At 35.8% G+C, this 21238-nt stretch overlaps 1 protein-coding gene across 2 annotated transcripts in view; it reads right to left on the bottom strand.

Annotated features, from left to right (window-relative positions):
• prkcbb (protein kinase C, beta b) overlaps nucleotides 1–21238 on the bottom strand; it is a 259088-nt gene that overhangs the window by 70509 nt on the left and 167341 nt on the right. For both annotated transcript variants that reach the window (XM_056453821.1, XM_056453820.1), the window contains exons 11-13: nucleotides 17955–18046; nucleotides 4992–5054; nucleotides 48–186 (exon numbers count right to left, since the gene is read on the bottom strand). In XM_056453821.1, coding sequence (XP_056309796.1) covers nucleotides 48–186; nucleotides 4992–5054; nucleotides 17955–18046 — 294 coding nt within the window. The remainder of the gene's footprint in view (nucleotides 1–47; nucleotides 187–4991; nucleotides 5055–17954; nucleotides 18047–21238) is intronic.

Genomic DNA, 21238 nt, shown 5'->3' with positions numbered 1-21238 from the left:
GCCGTTCATCTACACACACATGTACAGGAGGCTTTCTGTGCACTCACCTCAGGGGCGATGTAGTCAGGGGTCCCACAAAAGGTTTTGGTGGTGACTCCATCAAGCATGTTCTCCTTGCACATGCCAAAGTCAGCAATTTTGATATGACCCTCTGCATCCAGCATGACATTATCCAACTTCAGATCTCTAATGCACAAAGAGGCGAGAAGGGTCAGTGGAGAACACCAATGATAAAGAACAAGAAATGAATGGGAGGAAAGGAAATTGTTTTCAAGTATCTTTTGTTCTGGGGATAATTTAACAAAACTTATGGAGTTGATTAAAACAGAAATTAATAAATTAAAATTGTGGTTTGACGTAAATAAATTGTCATTAAATATAAGTAAAACAAAGGTTTGGGGAAATGAAATTTTGGATTTAATTTGGGAAATTAAAAAGTAGTCATAATATAGATTTAAAAATTGATAATGAAGATATAGAAAGAGTTTATGCAATTAAGTGTCTTGGTGATGTATTGGATCATAAAATTTGTTGGAAATCGCAAATAAATAATGTGATATCAAAATTAGTAAAAAACTGTAACAATAGTGTTTAAAGCAATATTTATCTTGGACAATAAAGTAATGTATGTACTGTATAACACACTTAAGCTGCCATTTATGAGTCATTGTGTTGAAATTTGGAGGAATATATATAAATCTAACTTACAATCCTAACCTACAATACAAAAAAGTAATTAGAATGATTCAAAATATGGGGTATTTGGAGCATGCAAATCCTAGATTTAAAAAATTGAAGATACTTAAGTTCAATGATTTAGTTAGGAAAGCTAGGAATAAATTACTTCCGAAATGCATACAAACGTTTCTGAAGAAAGACAAGAGGGATATAATCTGAAAAAAGAACTAAATCTTTGGTTGAAAACAAGGACAACTTTAAAAAATTGGTTTATGTCTGTATGTGGTGTGAAATAATGGAACAATCTGAAACAAATTCTCAAAAAGGCTGCATAAATATATATTATTAAAGGAATATATTGATTAATAGAGGTGATTTAAAAAGAACAAAATGAGAAAGGTATGATAACATTTCAATTAATGGCTGGTTGCAATACTATGTATTTTTTTGGGTCTATGATATAAAACGTAAATGTACAAATGGAATCAAACATATAATATTTCAAAGATGCCAAAAGGATCAAATATGTCTCATGTAAAAAGAAGAGATAAGTAAAAAAGAGATAAGTTGAAGGAATAAAGAATGATGTGTAAAAATAATAAGCTTGTGCTTCATCCCGCTTCATTTCGACCATGTTGAAATGTATTTTGTTTAAAGAATTGTTTTGTGTATGATTTTTCTGTTCAAAATAAATAAATCAAATCAAATACATAACACAGAAAGAAAGAAAGAAAGAAAGATAGAATTACAAGACTTGAGTTTACACATACAGTACGTACAAAAACATACCCTGTTAAAAAAAACGCAATTAATGAATGTGAAAAAATGCAATTTTTGCCTTATCAAATGATCAAAAAAAAAAAAAAAAAAAAAAAAAAAAAATCATCAAATCAATTTAGCTTGTTTAAGGCACTACATTCTGGTCCAAAAGATTATTTGTAAAAAGTGTTTTAACACACCAAACCAAGCCTTTAACGTCCAATAAATACATGAAACAAAAAGTAGGAAAGAAAGAATAAAATAAAAAATGTATAAAAACCATTACAATATTCACTCTTTTTTTTTTTTTTTTTTTTTTTTATATATCGCCTGCAAAATAATCTCAAATACACCATTAATATTCATTATACTGGCCTGCACAAGCAGCTTTTTAAAGAGTAGCCCAAATGAGCTAGATGAGGGAGAAAAAAGGGTCCTGTAAAGAATTCATGAGTGTTGTCTGTTTACGGTGGAAACATGCGGTGGAGGTTTCGTGTAAACAGCCTGGATTACAGCCCTACTTCCTGTTTAGGCCAGCGTCCAGGGGCCGACTCACTACACTGCTACAGTGAAAAAAGCTTTTGGTAATGTGCCAAAACGCAAAACGATTCAATATGCCGTGTTTCAAAAAGTCAGGTTATGTTAAATTAATCACAAGATGTCCAATGTTTTGTTTTTGTCTACTAAAAATGTGTGGAAAGACATATTATGTTGTCAATGTCTTATTGGCTGAATGATCTTCACCCAGTTAAACAACAGCACGATAAATTGAACGGACACTACTTCCATCCCTCAAAGCCTTGTTTTTTGTTTGCTCCGAACTAAATACAGCATTGACTTTGACTTTAAAATCAATTGCTATGTGTAAGAAAGTGTGTTTAGCTCTGGAGGAGAGTCAGCCAATACCTAAAACCCATCCAAAGACACTTGCTGTGGCCATATTGAACAGTCAGTTGTTTTAAAGTAGTATGTATTCAGTGTTACACCCTTTACAGATGCACTTTTTTTTTATTTGTTTATATATAGTACATAAGATTTGTCAAAGCCGAAGCTGAAGTTAACAAAAATGTGTCAATCCCAGTCAATATGTTAGGGAAAATTTTGAATAAATTGTAATTTTAAAAGAGATTCAAATTAAAAGAACCATATAAAATGTTGATTTAGTTCAAATCTTGAAGTTTGAATTTTTGTATTTAATTTATTCTTTTGCAAACCCTCATTTGAATTAAAATGCATTATTTTTAAATTTCAATTTCATTTTTTTTAATAAGGCTGGTTTATACCATGCGTTGAGCATTTATACTCCTGCGTACTGTTCATGTTGCTCTGCAATAACACTTCCGAACTGCTAGCTGGCAGTGAGGTTCATAAGTTCCTCTGTGTCGAGTTTCTTCGCTGCTGTTTTGTTTTTTCTGAACGCTATCTTAATGAACAAGTATTTAAAACTCGCTCAATCAGAGGTGGGAACCTGCGGATGTGCAACAACTTTAATCATAAGGTGAACACAAAACAAAAGTTTCCATCTGGAGCTCCTTCATGGGAGTCGACACTCGTGCTCTCAGCACTGCCCAAACTCGTCAGTGCTACCAAGCCGACCAATCACAGAGCTTGTGCTTGACGTCGTTGCAAAATGTAGTTACATTTTTTGAGAGGTATGTGTCGCGCAACCACGGCAAGGGCTATGCGACCGCGTGAAGGCTGCACAAGAGCATACGCATGCGCTTGATGCAGAAGTATAAATCGGCTTTTAGGTGATCACACTCTTACTTTGACGGCCCCGGGAAATGCTTTGAAATTTGCTTTTTTATTCAAAATTTACTGTAATCTCAACACAAAAAAATTGAAGAGACGGTGGGACAAAGTAACTCCGCCCCTTTCAAGAAAACAGCCAATAGTGTTTTGTTTTTATCACAGCTCAAGCGCATCAAATGAAAAGCAAATGAGAAGCTTCTTGAAGGGCGTGACAGAGACTAAAGAGCAGTGCTTAACTAGTTCCAGAAAATGTCAGATATTTGTGTTTTGCATTCCAGTATTTATTTAAACTGATTCGGCATTAACTTGTGCATGTGTGTGTGTGTGTGTGTGTGAGGGAGAGAGAATGTGAATGAGAGTAAGCGAAGGTTGTGTGGATTGTTTGTGCTTGCACATGATAGTATCACCATGTGCAAGCTAAAGCAAAAGTCACGTTTAATTGGCCCTCAAAAATATTTATAGCCAATTATCTTTTCTTACATTTACAATCACTCTCGTTGTTGGTGGTGTTTTGCGTGCAGTGAGCATTGAAAATAAATAATTGCAGCCAACCTAAATAATATTTGTATTATCAAAATGGCAAAGAGGCAGTATTTTCATTTTTAAATCTACGAGTAAATATGATAATGAGCCTGATCAAAAGAGATCTCGAAGACTGTGTCCCTGGATCAGGATAGCGGGAGACAGAAGCAAGCAATCTCAAGTCAGCCAGGAAAAACATCAACACAACTTCTTGAAGATTAGAGTTAGTCATTTACATTTTTTTTTCACTTGGAAGTGAACTGAATGTCAGTGGTGTTTGTAGCTACATGTTTGTTTTTATCCATTTTTGATGCATAAAAAATAACTAAAGACCGTTCAGAAATTTGAGGCTTATTTGCGTTATCACTGTCTCATGTTCCGCGAAAACTGAAATTTTGTGGTGGACGTTGGTCATTTGTAACCTTTATTTTCTGGTTTTGTTCCGGAAATCCATTAATTTACAAATTAAGCACTGGGTCGCCACAACGGAATGAACCGTCAACTTATCCAGTATATGCTTTAAAGGGACTAAGCTGAGAAGAAAATGAATAAATGAAATTAAGCACTGCCTAGAGAGCATTTCATTGGTCAAGATTTGATGTGAAACTGAAGTATAAAGGTGACATGAAAACAATCGTAGATCGATTTAGGCGGGAGTGACAAACTGCAAACTTTGGATGTTTATATCAGTTTTATATTTTCTAAAACCAAATTGTGTCACCGTTTTGAAACACACTAGCTATTAGATATTCTTTAAAATTAACAGACTGAAAACTAACATCTATTTTGTATTTTAATTTCACAAGATTATGGACTGTGTACTTGTTTTAACGACCCAAAACGTAAAATCCTCAGAGTAAATATATTCAGTTCAGAGAGTATTTGGTCCCTCTTTAAATAATGGCAAACAGGTTGGTAATAAGTAAAGCTGCTGTTTGTAGAGTTGCTTAATGATCCTCTGCTGAGATTTGAGAGATTCAATGTATTATATTTCAGCTGATTTCATCTAAGACTGTGACTGAAGTCAGTTTGTAGATTTGTGTTTCTGCTTATTAACAGCGAGTGTTCATCATCAATGCTCAATCATCACCTAATTATCCTTTCATTGTGTCATTAATTTGAGTTACTTTAACTCAATGTAGAAAGAGACCAAATACTATCTAAATTTTACGCAGAGGATTTTGCTGTGTATTGTCTATATTCACTAAGAAATGGGGATGTTTTTTTTAATACTGTGTGCACTGTATGTGCGATTGGCATGTATGCTGGGCTTCACTCACCTGTAAATAACACCCTTTGAATGCAGGAAGAACAGGCCTATGGCAATTTCTGCAGCATAAAACCTAAACACACACACACAAGAACATATCTTAATCATCTGAACACAGCATACCAATAACTTCATACATGATAAGACGCCAGCGAGTTGGTCATTATCACAAATGAACACCACCACCAGAGTAGAAGGGTCCGTAGTAGAGTCTCAAAACTGACCAATCAGAACAAGCATTCCAGAAATCTGCCTCATAAATAATAAAGAGTCTGATTAAGGTGCGTTTTTTTCTGCTGAGAGCACAGAGACTAGAGCTCTGCCCTCAGAATAGACATAAGAGAGCTAAGCAAGCCTGATATCTGTTATTAATACGAGCACACGGTAATCTTTATTTAATCAGGTGGCCCGTGTTTGTCTGTCCCATATTTTAAGAGCAACATTTGAAGAGAATTAGCATTCGTGTTCAGTGACTAATGCAGCTGGGGTTAGAGCAGATAGGAGCAGAAACAGGTCTCGCTACAGAGCCAGATTATGTCAAAAGATAACTTCTGTTTCCAGGACACCATCAGCAAACCAGCCTTTGGCTATCACCACTTGGAGAAGCGAGCGAACGAGATGAATTCATTAAACATTTGCAAAACTACAAATCATTATACATCACAAAAATTTGATTCACTCACCACCTGCAGTCCAGTTATTCATGTGCTAAATCCGCTATACTACTGAGTACTCTCCCATTCTCTGGAGGAACACGAGTGCCACTTGAAAAGCCTATATGTAAGAATTTTCTTCAATTAATCGCTTCTTTTTCGCCAGTGTGTGAATCGTTTATATGAAATAAAAATGTTTTAAAAACTTAAAAAACGAGAACTTCCCAAAGGAAAGCCTTTAGGCTGCTTTTTATGTGAAGGCCACGGGGAAATCAAAAGAATGTGACGTTTATATGTGCTCCAGAGAGTCTTTCTTCCCTTCTACGACACATAAAATGAATTCTTATACAACGTTTAAGATAATGCCTAAAGAACTAGTGAGTCATGCAAAGGAAAGGGATTAACTCAGACTGTAGTCTCACAGAGTCACACACTGCAAAAGAAAACACACTGCTTTTCTTACTTAGAGCTTTTGTCTTGTTTCTAGTCTAAATATCTACAAATTGAAGAAGCATTAAAGGGCGAAATAGGATAAAAATCATCCTTTGGAAGCGGTTAGGACAGAACTGTGTGTAGGTAAAGTGTGTGCGCAGTGAAATTGGGGTTGAAATAAAGATAATACGTCCTTTTTTTAATTTCCTGGTGTTATAATAGGATCCAAATCCCTCACATTTTGAGGCCCACCACAACGTGACGTAGGAGTGCGGTTTTCCCGCCCACCGGATTGATTGACAGTTACGTATTAACATGCCTCTATAGTAACACATATAATCATATCAACAAGACAGAATGTGCGCAAAGCAACTGTGATTAAAAGATCTGTTCAGCTCTCTGTGATCATCATCATCATCAAATGTGATCAAGAATGAGTTTCACAAGTTTCGAACGTTTTTAAACAGTGCATGTTTGTACATGTTTTGTACTGATTGACACGTGGGAATGGTGGGTGGGGAGAACTAGCATTAAAGGCCACAAAACAGCTACATTGTGTTTAGAGCAGAAAGTTCCAATATTCTGAAAGGTTTAATAAATAATCGGGGTGTTTTGAGCTAAAACTTTACAGACACATTCTGGAGACATAAACGACTTCTCTTAATCTTGAAAGAAGGGTAAAATAGGTGCCCTTTAAGTAAAAATTAATCAAAATGTTCTAAAAACAATCTGCTAATGGGGTAAGCAAATTAATCTTGTTTTTGCTTTGAAATAAGAATATTTTACTTTCCTCATTGGCAGATTATATTGCTGTTTTAAGGAAAACTGGCTTAATTTTGACTTATTTTTCTGAATACCAGACAATGCTTTTTGATTTACGAATGTTTAGATATTTGCACTAGAAACAAGACAATCTCTAAGAAGGAAAAGCATTTTTTATATAGTCTTAAGTTCAAATGTACTTCATAATAAAACTATCATAACTGTGTCAATTTTCCTGCATGTTTATAGTGTTATTGAGAGGAAAGGGTGCAGCACATATTACATATTCATCTAATTGTCACTCTCAGCTATTTGGATGGCTTTCTAGATGAGCTTTATCAGTCTGCAACACTGCAAAGGTATTTCCAATCATTTTTATTTCAAAATTAGAAATGAAAAGAATGTCATGAAAAGCAAAGAAAGTATGTGATGGGTTTGTGGGAGACAGAGAAAGATAAATCCAAGCAAATATTTTAATATAAAAAACAAAGGCAACATTAAGACTAAAATCAAATGTACAGTAGACAAACATCATTTAAAGACTATAAATGGGAAGAAATTGAACAGAAGGAAGAACCTAAATATAGAGACCAATTAACCAAGCTAAATCTGTGTTTATAGAAGTGCGGTTTTGTTCTCCTTATATTTGCTTTCGTTAGGGTCTATTTGTAGTAAAGTATGGGATTTTCATTTCATCTTTATGCAGATTAGCACAGCTTTATTTGCCCTTAAACAAATAAAGGTCCATAACTCCATTGATGGACTGTCTTAAAGACATTAAATCTTGGTTGGACACTACATTTTTAATGTGCAATGAAGAAAAGACAAAAGCGGTGGTATTTGGGTCCAGGGGAACTCAGGGTTGTCTGGATCTTGGTGTGTTAAATCTATTTGTGAAACCTAATGTAAAAAACCTGGGTGTTATTATGAATAGTGACTTCAAACTGGATAAACAGATTAACTCGGTAATTAAAGCTAGTTTTTTCCAGTTGAGGCAATTATTCAAATTAAAGCCTTTTTTGTCTTTTAATGACTTTGAAAGGGTTATACTGTACATATTTTTATCTCGACTCAGCTAGATTATTGTAATGCCCTCTATGTGGGCACTAGCCATACCGCCATTACTCGTCTGCAGAGGGTGCAGAGGGTGCAGAATGCTGCTGCTCGTTTGCTGACGGGGACACGCAAACGGGAGCAAAAGGCTTCTCTTCATTGGCTTCCTGTACAGTTTAGGATACATTTTAAGATTTTAGTTTTGGTGTTTAAATGCCTAAATGGACTAGCACCAAGATACTTGTCTTCATTAATCCAATTGTACACTCCATCAAGGGCACTTAGATGTTGGGCTGTTCCACGCGCAAGGTTAAAAACCAGGGGGGACCGGGCCTTTACAGTGGTGGCCCCCAAACTTTGAAATAATTTGCCTTCCCATGTTAGGCAGGCCGCAACCCTTTCTGTTTTTAAATCTGGTCTTAAAACCCATTTTTACTCTTTGGCTTTTAATACCATATGAGTAGGCCTAAACGGAATCTGCATGCGCAGAATTCCGCAAGTTTTCCGCAGATTTTTAGCCCATCATTAATTCTATTTATTTACTCGAGTAAATGTGTGTAAATCTTTATTTATGAAGTTTTTGAATTAATTACAGTAATATTATTGACTAATATGAAAATATTCATCTGATGTATGTACAATGCAGATTGCAGAGTAATATTTTCTGTCTTTTAGTACATATATTATATGAGAAACTTGCTTTGTTTACCAATAATTTGCATTTTAAACATTAAATAAAAGTTTAAAATATATTATTTTTTATTTCACATATTAAGGTTTTAGTTTTGATACTTTCAAAAAATTTCTGCAGATTTTTAGCAAAATTCTCTCCAGAAATAGCAAAAACATCCGCAGATTCCATCTGACCCTACATATGAGTCATGTGTCTGTTGTATTTTTTTCCTTGTTTTAGATGTTGTATGTGTGTACAGCACTTTGCAGAAAAAAAGACTTCCATTCACAATATTCAGCATAAGACCCAGGATACATGACCATTTACACTCACTGGGCATACGCATACTGTATTTTGCCAGGATCAAGTAATGGTTTACCATCATATTATCATACTTGTCAACCCTCCTGTTTTTCCCAGGATTCTCTTGTAATTTATAATTCTATCCCGCTATCATTTGGATTTCTCCCATATTTTATGGACATATACACATGATAATAACAATAATAATAATAATAGTAACAACAACATCTAAACATGTTGGTCTTGGTGGGTTTTCTTTTAAACAACAAATTTTGTCTTAAATGAGCACAAAAAATTAGGAAAGCAATCAAATGCTTTCATTATATATCTGTTCATTATAGATCTGTGTATCCCTTATTATTACATCCCAATGTTATCCATATATGTCCAGCCTCCAGCGCCTAGACTGCAGCTCCGCACAGAAAGTTTGGCCAGAGGAGAAGTGGTCATGCCCACTGAGGCCTAGTTTTCTTGAGTTTTTTTCCCCTTCACTTTCGTCAATTGGTGAAGTTTGTTCCTCGTCACTGTCGCCGCTAGCTTGCTTGGTTTGGGACTTGTGGAGCTGTGTTGTTCTTCAGTGTTTGGACAGCAGTGAAATTTAAACTACACTGAACTGAACTAAACTGAACTTAAACTCTGAAAACTGGACTGACACCATTTTAATTTACTAGAACTTCTATGTTAAACTGCTTTGATGCAATCTACATTGTAAAAGTGCTATAGAAATAAACATGAATTGAATTGAATATATAGAGTGGCTTGACGAATCAGGGAATGATACACATAAGTGTTTCAGTCCATCTACTCTGAATTTTAGCATTTCCAAAATAAAATGGGGTCTTTAGCGTTCTTAAAATGCTCCGTTTTTGCCTATCAAAGACACTGGTGTACTGTGGATGCTAGAAAACTGTAAACATACATATTAGCATAAACGGCACCTGAAACCAAATACCTACTTATCAAAACTAAAGCAAAGTCTTCAGCGTTTTCCAAATTGCTTTAAATGCTGGAGTAATTTGAACATCAGACATAACCGTAATAAAGCCTTTACATTTTAAAATGAAAACGTACTGCCTAAATGGCAATAAGATGAAACAGATAATAGGATAACTAAGATGGGAAGCAGAACAAAGGGAAAACTAGGTCAAAATTAGACAATATACAGTCTTATATGTTTACTTGTGCTTGAGTGTTCTGCAGTTTACTTTACAGCCACCAGTGTCACTACTAACAGAGGATTCTGAATGGTATACCCTTATAAAGATAAATGAAGTAATTAATAAATGATTGTAGTTCACTTTTTATTTTTGGTTTCATTAGTGCATTCTCTGTAAAGTGTATTATTTGCACATGCTTTAAGCTAAGCCAATTCAAACCTTCAAGCAATTTTACACCAATAAATGAATGCCGAAATGAAAGAGCTCATTATAGTTTTCTTTATGAACATTACAAAGAAAAAGGTGCTAGCCACAAATTGAGCGCTCATTTGTGTCTTCTCGCACTTAAGCGGAAAAATTAACTTTGCAAGTTTGAACATTCAAGCTTTTTTTTTACCATTCAAGTGCATGATGATGTGAAGGAACTCAAAAGTCAAAGCAAATTAGCAAGTGAGTGGAAAAAAGAAATCTGCCAGTTTTCACATGAACAAAAGCATTTGTCAAATTGAAAATATTTAACCATTTAAATAAAACTAATCTTCCTGTGAGTGCTCATAATGCTTTCTTAATTTAGCTTGTACTATTCTAGATGACAGCAGAAACTTTGTATTACTAGATCTTCTCTTGCTTATTGCATTTTTCATTATGAATCACTTGCTCATGTGTAAGTTGATTTGGATAAAAGAAATCTGTGGTCCCACTTTATTTTACGTGTCCTAAACGAACATGTTGTGTAAATACATGCTTTTACATTGTACTTATGATTGCTTAAATACCTGCATGTAATTACATTTTTAATTACTTTATGTAATTACATTTGTATTTAATAATTAATAATAATAATTCTTTACATTTATATAGCACTTTACACATTTTTGGGGGGAATTTCCTCAACCACCACCAGTGTGCAGCATCCACCTGGATGATGCGACAGCAGCCATATTGCGCCAGACCACACACCACAGAATAGACAATTGGTGTAGAGGAGACAGTGATGTAGCCAATTATAATATGAGAATGGTTAGGAGGTCATGATGGGTAGAGGCCAGAGGGCAAATTTGGCCAGGATGCTGGGGTTAAACCCCTACATTTTTTTGGTAAGGACATAGAAGGATTTTTAACGACTACAGAGTCAGGACCTCAGTTTAACATATCATCTGAAAGACAGCGCTCACTGAGCAGTATAGAGTTCCCATCAATATACTGGGGCGTTAGGACCCACACAGACTGCATGTTGAGCGCCCCCTGCTGGCCTAACTAAAACCACTTCCGTCAGCAACCTAGCTTTCCCATGTGGTCTCCCATCTAGGTACAGACCTGGCACAGCCCTGCTTCAGTGGGCGACCGTGTGAGAGTTGCAGAGAGCTAGCTGCTGGCAGACAGCTACAATTACACTGTTGACCATCCCTTACACCTCAACCATCCTTAAACCTACCCATACCACCATACCAGTCCTAAACTCTACCCATATCCCACCTGAAGAGCACCAGAAGTGCTCTGCAATACATTATGAACAAAGTAAATACATTGTATTTATTTTGTTGATGCAAGTACATACACTTTCAGGAAAAAATAGTACAATGTTGTACCAAAGAAGGTACAAACCCTGGGGCAGTACCTTTATAGAACTTAATAATTAATGTTTATGAGTTTCTTTAAGCATATGCTTTTAAATGATGATTCATGTTTTAATATGGAAATTATTAATAAAATCACTTTGCCTTTCCAGTTATATTTATTGTCAAGGATATTGTAATAAAGAAGGAGTTGTCCAACACCTATGTACCTTTTTTATGAGAACAATTGTGTACCTTCATTTCAACTGTTCCATAAAAGGTACAGAACAGTATCATAAGATACATTTTTGTACCATATAAGGTACAACTTTTACAAAGGTACAAAACTGGTCCTTAAGGAACATTATTTGTATCACCGTGTACATTTTTTTTTTCGGAGAGTGTAGTAGTTAAGGCCACCTAATATAAAGTGGGACCAATTTCTTCATTTTAATCTCAAGCAAATTTAATTTTCTATGCAAATCAGCTTGATACACTGAGCTTCATTCACACAACTCTGCAATATAGCTGCCACACTTAACATATGCCACATTTAGCTATTACCATCTGAACTAAAAGCAGCTAAATGGCTTTTTAATTTAAATCTAAATGTTTGTGTATATGTTGTGCATAGCAAATGATTCATATGCAGTGAGAATTAGGCAGGAGGAGCAAATAAAGAAGAAAATGGTCATTTCATCTTCTGAATCAATAAGACTGACTCTCATTATGTCATAATATAAGCAAATAAAAGCCTCTAATCACAGTGTACCCTTGAATGTGGAAACTCTGAATTATTCCACTATCAAACAGTTGTGTGCTGCAACTGGCCCGTGCTCTCCTCCTCATCGACTGCTCATAATCACCTGACCTTTGAACTGCCACTGAGCCTCCATTTCCTACACAAACCAACACAACACTGTGCTCCTCCACAGAGACGGGCTAATTCTTTATGATAAAGGGCAGACAGCAAGCTGAAAGCCGAGCAAATAGAGATTGAAGCTTGTTAGATGTTGAGCAGAACGTGGCTCTGAGAGGAGATTTTAACGCAAAGGGTCAGCTCAGTCATCTACTGCCAAGGTGCCGTTCATACTGAGATCACCCTCAAATGCCTGACTGTTTGACAATCTTTTTCTTTCTTTCTTTCTTTGTCTTTCTTTCTTTTTCTTTCCTTATTTGTCTTTTTCTTTGCCTTCTTTCTTTCTTTCTTTCTTTTCTTTGCTTGTCTTTTCTTTCTTGCCTTTCTTTCTTTTTTCTCTTTCTTTCTTTCTACAGGAATTAAGGTTTAAATTGACTATATGTAATAATAACACTCACAGGGTTTGCTTTATTAGACATAGTCTACACTTTTTCAGATCTTATACAAGTTTAAACAAAAACAAAACGTTTTAAAATTTTGATTTGAGAGGAGAGGTTGTGTAATTTGATATTGACAATATCTCAATGTTTTATGTGGATTTTGCTGGTAGCAAATCAAATAAACAATATTGTAAGTGGATTTCTGTGCTGGTTCCATTATTTAATTTTGCTTGTTTAAGCTTTTGATATTTACTGTGTGATGGCTAGTTCATAGCAGAGATAGAATAATGTTTCTTGCCTGTTAAACTGATTTCTAAGTGAATTTGTACTTTCAATAAGTGAAATCAAAATGTTTTTCTGACTTTATTAGAGGACCTGCCCAATCTCACGAGGGAACATAGTTTAGGTATTGTCAGAAAAGTGGATAATTCATACAAATTCAGTTTTATTTTTGTATGAAAACAAACAATTTTTAATGATTTTTAAACACACATACTGGGGGATGAACAAATCTTACTAAAATGTATGAATGAGATCCTAAAAATTAATGCAAATTAATGCTCACTAAATCAAAAAGTTACAAATTATGAGATTGTGTTGGATGAAATTGGTAATTATGTATTTTCATTAAGTACAGTTAAAATTATTCGACAATATTGGTTTAGTACCGATAAAAAAAATAAAAACAATTAATAAAAACTGATTAGTTTAGGATCAAATATAATGATTTGATTTGACTTGATAAATTAATTTGTTGTTAACTTTTTCTGTTATTTAGTAAAGTAGTTTTGTATGGACAATTCAGTAATTTGCAATGAATGACAACCACATTCAACAACCAGATTAAAACTGCAGAACAAACTACATTTTTGGTCTTACAAATGTGGTCAAAAATCAGGCCCCAGAAAGTTGCTGTAGTTTCCATGGTGTCATCTCAATTTCAAGAGTAAGTCATTTTCTGTATACAAACAAAAATAAATTCAATCTCATGTTTAAATGTGATCGCCATGTCTGAAACTATACGATTTGTACATGCTCACTCTGTCTAAAATGTAACTCTCAATACTATGTATTTTGTTTACTAAACTGCTATGTAAAATGAATTCACACAATGTCAACCACATAAAGTGCACTTGTTTACACTTCACGTATCCGCTCAAAGCACGTGATTGACGTCAATTTGTGCAAAAACTTGTGACAGACATTTTGATAATGTAAGCTTACACATTAAAGGTTCAAGAAACCCTTAAGTACTTTTTTGAGATTTTAACAGATTTGTATGTGTCGAGCATCAATTAAGACAACGTTAGCACCCTGTTAGCTTTAACTGTTGGAAAACTGGATAATTTAGTTATCTAATTTCATCTTCCGAGTTTAAAATCATTATTGGGCAGGATCAAAATTGGTGACGTAGCGCGAATCTGCTGTCCAGTAATGATGCATCGGTTTCTCATTGTTATCATAGCTGAGTTTTATTATCCTTTGAGAAGACCCTGCTCCTATTAGCCATGACAAGCAATTGCTTTCTGTGACGACCCACATGGACAGACCTGCAAGCTGTGAGACGGCACATGGCACGCAGTATTTAGGGTGGTTGTGAAGGGTCGTAGGTGTCTTTGTTTCCATGATCCATGGGTTTGTTGCATGGCTTTCCCCACAATGCTGTCAGGGCAGATACAGCCACCGGTTTTGTGTGCAGCAAGCATTTTTGTCGGGAGAGCTTTACAAGAATAGGAGAATGGCGTACTTGGTCTTTTATCAGTTGAGTGGTTACAATTCAGACACATCGCCTATTCATGCTGCCTCTGTTCGCACATGTTTAAAATCTCCTGATTACCGCAGGGAGTAATGGTTGAAATATATAGTGAAAGACACCTGCTGTACTGCTATCCACTGGTGTCTGCATTCAGACCTGGGGTTCACAAGGAGCATTAGTGTTATGAAAACATGATATATTTATAATGATAAAAACAATTGTGGTTATATATTATAGGAAAATTACAAACAACCTATCGTATATGTAATGACATTAAACTACTTACTGTTTATTTCTCTGCATTTTAACTTTGTAAACTACACCCATCATGAAGCATTTAGTTTTTTTTAAATTCTGAGGTAAACTTGAACTGAAAGAGGGGGGTTTCATGACCCTTTAAGCAAAAGAACAGTTATTATATAATTGTCAATAAAATGCGTCACACATTTACCACTGTGTAAGAAAATAATAGAAAAATAAGCTATACATGACAATAGAAACAAGCTTTCTACATTTCCTCTCATCTCGCCTGAGTCAACTCAACATTTCATCAAACCACAGGGGGGAGAAATGAATTGATGAAACAAGCTGCAGAAATAAAGATAAAAAGAAGAGAAAGACAGAAAGTCAGAGATGAGTTAAGCTGACCTGGCCTTCATACACCTAATTATGAATTATGCTGAATAGACAACTCACATCTCCAACAGGAGGGCACTGAGGAAGAGGAGGAGAAGGAGCTGCAGCAGCAAGTCTGGCCCAAACCATTCTGAGGTCACTTTGAAGTGACAACACAGCACAGCGGGAAACTCTTTCTGCCCTTTGATTGTCCCTCATTTCCACTCGTCATCCAATTGGGCAATAACAACCAGGGCACCTGTTCAGTGTGTGTGTGTGTGTGTTTGCTAGATAACCTCAACCACTCTAAAATCAATTTAACCACTCTCAAGTGAATGAACCTAAAACAGATGTAAATGGGGTCTGAAATGTTTTAAGATTGGCCACTTTTGACCATTTCTAGGTCTGGCTGCATTCACTGTGTAAACACTTATGGGGTTGAATGTGATGAGACGGTCCCAAAATTCAGCCTACTTATCAAACATGTGGGTCCTTATCATACACTCGACGTAATACATGTTTGGCATGATTTGCTGCTATTTTCAAGGCAGCGCAACCCTAATTGTCATGTTTTGCATCACATTGCTTAAATAGCAAATTTGACCATTTGGTCTTAAATAGAGGTGTGTTAACCTCGCCATTGACCATCTAAAAACATGTCTGAAGTTCTTTATGCGCCTATGTAGGTTTAAATGCTTACACATTTCTTAATACAGACAGGATGTACAGCAATACACAAATTTCTTTACATGTGAAAAAAATTAAAGGATTATAATATTACAACAAGTATTATTTTCTGCACAAATATTCAAACCACTGCCTCCATGCTTTTTTTCAGTTCATTTATGACAACTTGCATTGTATAATGTTATTATTATTATTTGTTAAATGCGTATTTATATTTGTTTTAATAAAAACAAGTTTAGATTTGTCCACCTGTCAAGTTTTGCAGACGTTTGCATCAACAAATGGGGAATAAGAATAGGACGTGTGTTTGGATATAATTCAGTTTTTTGACCACACTTTGTTATTATTGTTCAGTTATTTGTTTGCTGGAAATTAGAACTAAATTTGGAAATAGTTTTGAAGCAAATCTTTGCGCTTAACAAACAAAATTAAATATGTAGGCTCATGGATGTCTTCAGTGGAGTGCATACAACACCGTTTCCTTATCCACAAAAGTAAAGGTGTAAAGTAAAAACTAAAAGTAAAAAGAAAGTAAAGAGGCTGAAGGGAGGCTCATTCTTTATCCTTGCGCTGCAGATGTTCCATCTCACGCAACTTGCTCAAGTTCGAAAATCTGAATTCAGCGGACATTTGCGCCGCGTTAACCAATCAGGAGCTTTCTCTTATAGGGGTGTGCTTATGACGTAGCAACTGTTGTTAGTGTCCCGGGGGGAAATCCTCCTGCCGACAATGGACAACAGTTGATCAAACTGGGCTTGGCTCAGTCAGAAGCACTGCTAAAAGCTTCCATCATTCAAGTTAAGCTTCTGGAGGAGTTTATGAGCTCACAGAGCTTGGTGCACCTCGGAAAGCATCTAGTTGATTCAGACATGGCTCCAAACGAACCGACACTGTTTTTCAGCATTTATAAAAGCACATAAACACAGTTATTCTGTCAATAAAATCCATGTTAGCCATTTAGCAACGAAGCTACAGTCACCAGGAAGACAGAAGCCCTGCCCATCATGTGAATCCGCGTTTGTTGTGAAGTGAATTTGATGCGCAAATGAAGCGAATTTTGACCTGCGAATGATGCGAGTAAACTCAAAATGTTCACGCGTCTATTTACCTGCGAACCGTGCGTTCCGCGTCTGGTGTGAACACAGCATTAAAGGGAATGAGAGATGAGACTCTGATTGGTTTAATGCACGTTATGCTCAAAACACACCCATAACTCATTAAGAGAATAAGCACAACCCTGTTAGATTATGTATCAGGACACAGTGCATATTTTTCCATCTTAAAATAGCAAAAGTGGATTCGGACACACCTTTAATGCTTTTGAGCCATGCGCTTTAGACTTTGCACTTAGATCATTAGAATAGTGCCTGTCATGTGTTATTGGACATGCTGTGAGTAAGTGCACCAAAATAAGGTAGTCAAGCCTAAATATCCTGTACAAAAACATATTAAATTACAATTTTTAAAAAATCCACCCACATTCCATAGAAAAAAACAATCAGTGAATAACAACAAGATTTTTCAAGTTAACAGTAACTCTCTAAATAATGAATGAACTAGTGAGTTGAAGTAATATTTTACCCCCCAAAAATGACAATTTACTCACTATTTAGACTGCCTCAAATAATCCCTAACCTTTATCCATTTCTTTCATTTGTTGAACACTAAAGAAGTAATTTTGAAGAAAGTTGAACACCTGTACCCATTGGCTTCCATCGCAGGAAAAAAAAAATACAATGGAAGTCCATGGTTTCTTCAAAATGTCTTCTTCTGTGTTCAACCTTTATTTAAACTGGTTTGGAATAAAGGGTGAGCAAATGATGAGAACTATCCCTTTAACCAAGCTTAATTAACTCAATGATCTTTCTGATGTTGAATTTGTTGGCTTGTTTCCTTCAAAAAAATTTCTAGTCAGTAACACATTGACCATTCATCTGGTTTTGGTTATGACTGGATGAATCAAAAAGAAGCATATGCAAGCAGTGTGGCCACTTGATGGCGCTATGAGAGATGAAAGCTTTACTCACACAGCATGGGGCTCCTTAAACTTGCCGACCTGCTGGATATGGTACATGAGATCTCCACCGTTGATGTATTCCATGACAAAGTACAGGCGGTCCTGTAGACACACAGTGAGACCTGATAAGAGACCTGATAAGTGGGTAAGAGACAAACACAGTACCTTGAGAGCCGATGACAGATTGTTTTTCAGTTTTTCTGTAACTGGAAATGTTTTTGATGACTCACTAGAAATAATCAGCTCATGATAGTCAGTCAGTCAGGAATCGGATTGCATTGGTCACACTGAAACTGTTTGAAAGGTTAAATGCAGAGGACAAATGCAGAGGAGTATGGATTATCAGATTTCACTAAAGGGAATCTGTTTACATGAGTCAGAAATTAGAAAATTGGACAGAATTATTCATGCTGTATGTTTGACAAAAGAACTATCCATCAAAATCAATTTGCTCAAGAAGCTGATTACACTGACATGTTTTGATATGCTAAACAGAACTCAACTGCTTTGCTACAGTATATCATTTTGATTCAATGGACAAAAACAAGAGGAATATTTTTAAAAAACAGATAATCTCCATGACTTTGATTTAATAAAAATGATCAGGTTATATTTTTCCAGAATTTGAACAACAGTGGGAACATTTTTAATCTTTTACAAAAGCAAATAATCTTCTAAGAGCCATCCATTTAGAGCTAGTTGTTATGTACAGTTGAAGTCAAAATGATTAGCCCCCCTGAATTATTAGCCCCCCTGTTAATTTTTTTTCCCAATTTCTGTTTAATGTGGAGAAGATTTTTTTTTCAACACATTTCAAAACATAATAGTTTGAATAACTAATTTCTAATCACTGATTTATTTTATCTTTGCCATGATGACACTAAATAATATTTGACTAGATATTTTTCAAGACACTTCTATACAGCTTAATGTGATATTTAAAGGTTTAACTAGGTTAATTAGGTTAACTAGGCAGGTTAGGGTAATTTGGCCTAATAGGTCTAATAATTTTGACTTTAAAATGGTGTTTAAAAAATTTAAAACTGCTTTTATTCTAGCCGAAATATAACAAATTAGACTTTCTCTAGAAGAAAAAATATTATCAGACATACTGTGAAAATTTCCTTGCTTTGTTAAACATAATTTGGGAAATATTTAAAAAAGAAAAAAATAATCAAAGGGGGGCTAATAATTCTGACTTCAACTGTAGGAGCCTGGTTCACTAGAAGAAATAACACATTTTGAATTTCAGGAACTAGGTAATGTAAGTTAACTACATTTCTTTAACTTTAACTACAAGTTCAATTGCCTGGTCCGAACCCAAGTTCAATTGTCCCCTCTTGCCACCTTCTTGGCTGGTTTGTGTTAACACTGTCTTTTTTCCTCCGGAATCCCAGTACACTTGGGTCATCGAGCTGCAGTTGTGTGTCTACGGCTGTTGCTAGATGACGGCCATGAAAGCCAAGGCACCAAAATGAAAAGACATACGCACATCATGGTCATTCTGCTTTTACTGAATCTTTTGGTTTTGGTAACATACAGAGAGCAACTTGTGGCTATCTGCTGCGAAAATATTAATCAATTCAATTCCTGTTTATTTCTATAGCACTTTTACAATGTAGATTGCGTCAAAGCAGCTTAACATAGAAGTTCTAGTAAATTGAAACGGTGTCAGTTCAGTTTTCAGAGTTTAAGTTCAGTTTAGCTCAGTTCAGTGTGGTTTAAATTATACTGCTGAAAGTCCAAACACTGAAGAGCAAATCCATTGATGCGCAGCTCCACAAGTCGCAAACCAAGCAAGTCAGTGGTTAACAAACTTTATCAAGTCACGAAAGTGAAGGAAAAACCTAGAGAGAAACCAGGCTCAGTTGAGCACGACCATTTCTCCTCTGGCCAAATTTTCTTGTGTGAAGCTGCAGTCTAGGTGCCAGAAGCTGGAGAACGCTGGACATCCATCATGGAAGACTGCAGGTGTGAATAGGTCACCATCGGGTGATCAGGCTGACCCATGGGATCAATGCTAAGTCTTTCAGGAATTAAAATGTTCAGAACATCATGTCATCTATGTAGAAGTTGTTTTTGGAGGAAACAGGCAAACATTATCACTGTGTTTGCACTGGGTCTGTCCAGCTTGTCATCAAAGTAGCACTAGGTGATACTCAGACAAACACACACAAATGAAAGTCATGAAAACTAAAGTTTGTTGTTGAGTGGCGGTTCACTTCTATTATTTGGTACAATTGCATTTATATCATAAATGAACTGGACCAGAGTTTGCACAAACCGTACCCCAGCCAACCTCTTTCAGGCAGACTCAGACTCGAGTATAGAAGACATCGTTCACACTAGCTCAACATATCGCACTTTGACGTCAAACGAACCTGGGTGCGGACCAAAACTGCTAGTGTGAAAGCACCCTTACGCCCAATCCCAATTCTCTCCCTTAGCCCTTCCCCTTACCTCTACCCATTGATTTGCGCGTTCACATGAAGAGGGAGGGGTGTACCAATTCTTTTTAGCTTGATGCCGTAGAGCTAAAGAGAGAGGGGCTACAGTAGATAGCCCTTGAAGCGGAGATTTTTCAGGACCACACTCGAAACCAACGGGTACAAAAATTTCCCAGAATACACCTTCTACAACAACAGCATGGCAGCACACGGAAGTAAGGAGATCCACAAATGAATATTTTTTGTCATTATTATGAATTTTTATAACAAAGCATATGTTTTAATACGTTCATAACGGCATTCATGTTTTACCGTCATGCTTTAAAAAAAACGATAAAATAAAAACCGCTAAATTTCTATATCTATAATCCAGAATAATAACTCCTGTATAGCAGTCCTATACTTTCACATCTGTCACTCGATGACACTCGAATACCCTGTCAGAATAATCTAGTGGCTGGGAATGACCTCTTTACATTGTCTGGTATAATGGTAATGCTGTTTTTGTGTGCTTACATAGATGAATATGGCCATGTTGTAAATGCACAGTAAAGTTAAAAGCTTATTACCACATTATATCGTTATGATAACATGATACCGTTGCCTTCAGTGATTTCCTGAGGATGAATATGGAAAAAATAGAAGTGGGATTGGGCCTTAAGGTTAGGTTTAGTTTCAGGGTTAGAATTACCCATTAATTGTGGAACTAGACTGTAAAACTATAAGCTTCCCAAATATTTATCCAAACCTCATAATCCTGATATACTGACTACTGACTTAACAGCGAGATTGGTTGGTGGACTTGTGTGTGTATTGGTTTGCATGTATTGGATTTCTGTCACTCAGC

This window comes from Danio aesculapii, chromosome 3 (assembly GCF_903798145.1).
Source record: "Danio aesculapii chromosome 3, fDanAes4.1, whole genome shotgun sequence".
NCBI lineage: Eukaryota > Metazoa > Chordata > Actinopteri > Cypriniformes > Danionidae > Danio > Danio aesculapii.
The sequence above is the reverse complement of the archived record's forward strand: the minus strand, read 5'-3'. Positions and strand labels throughout refer to the sequence as shown.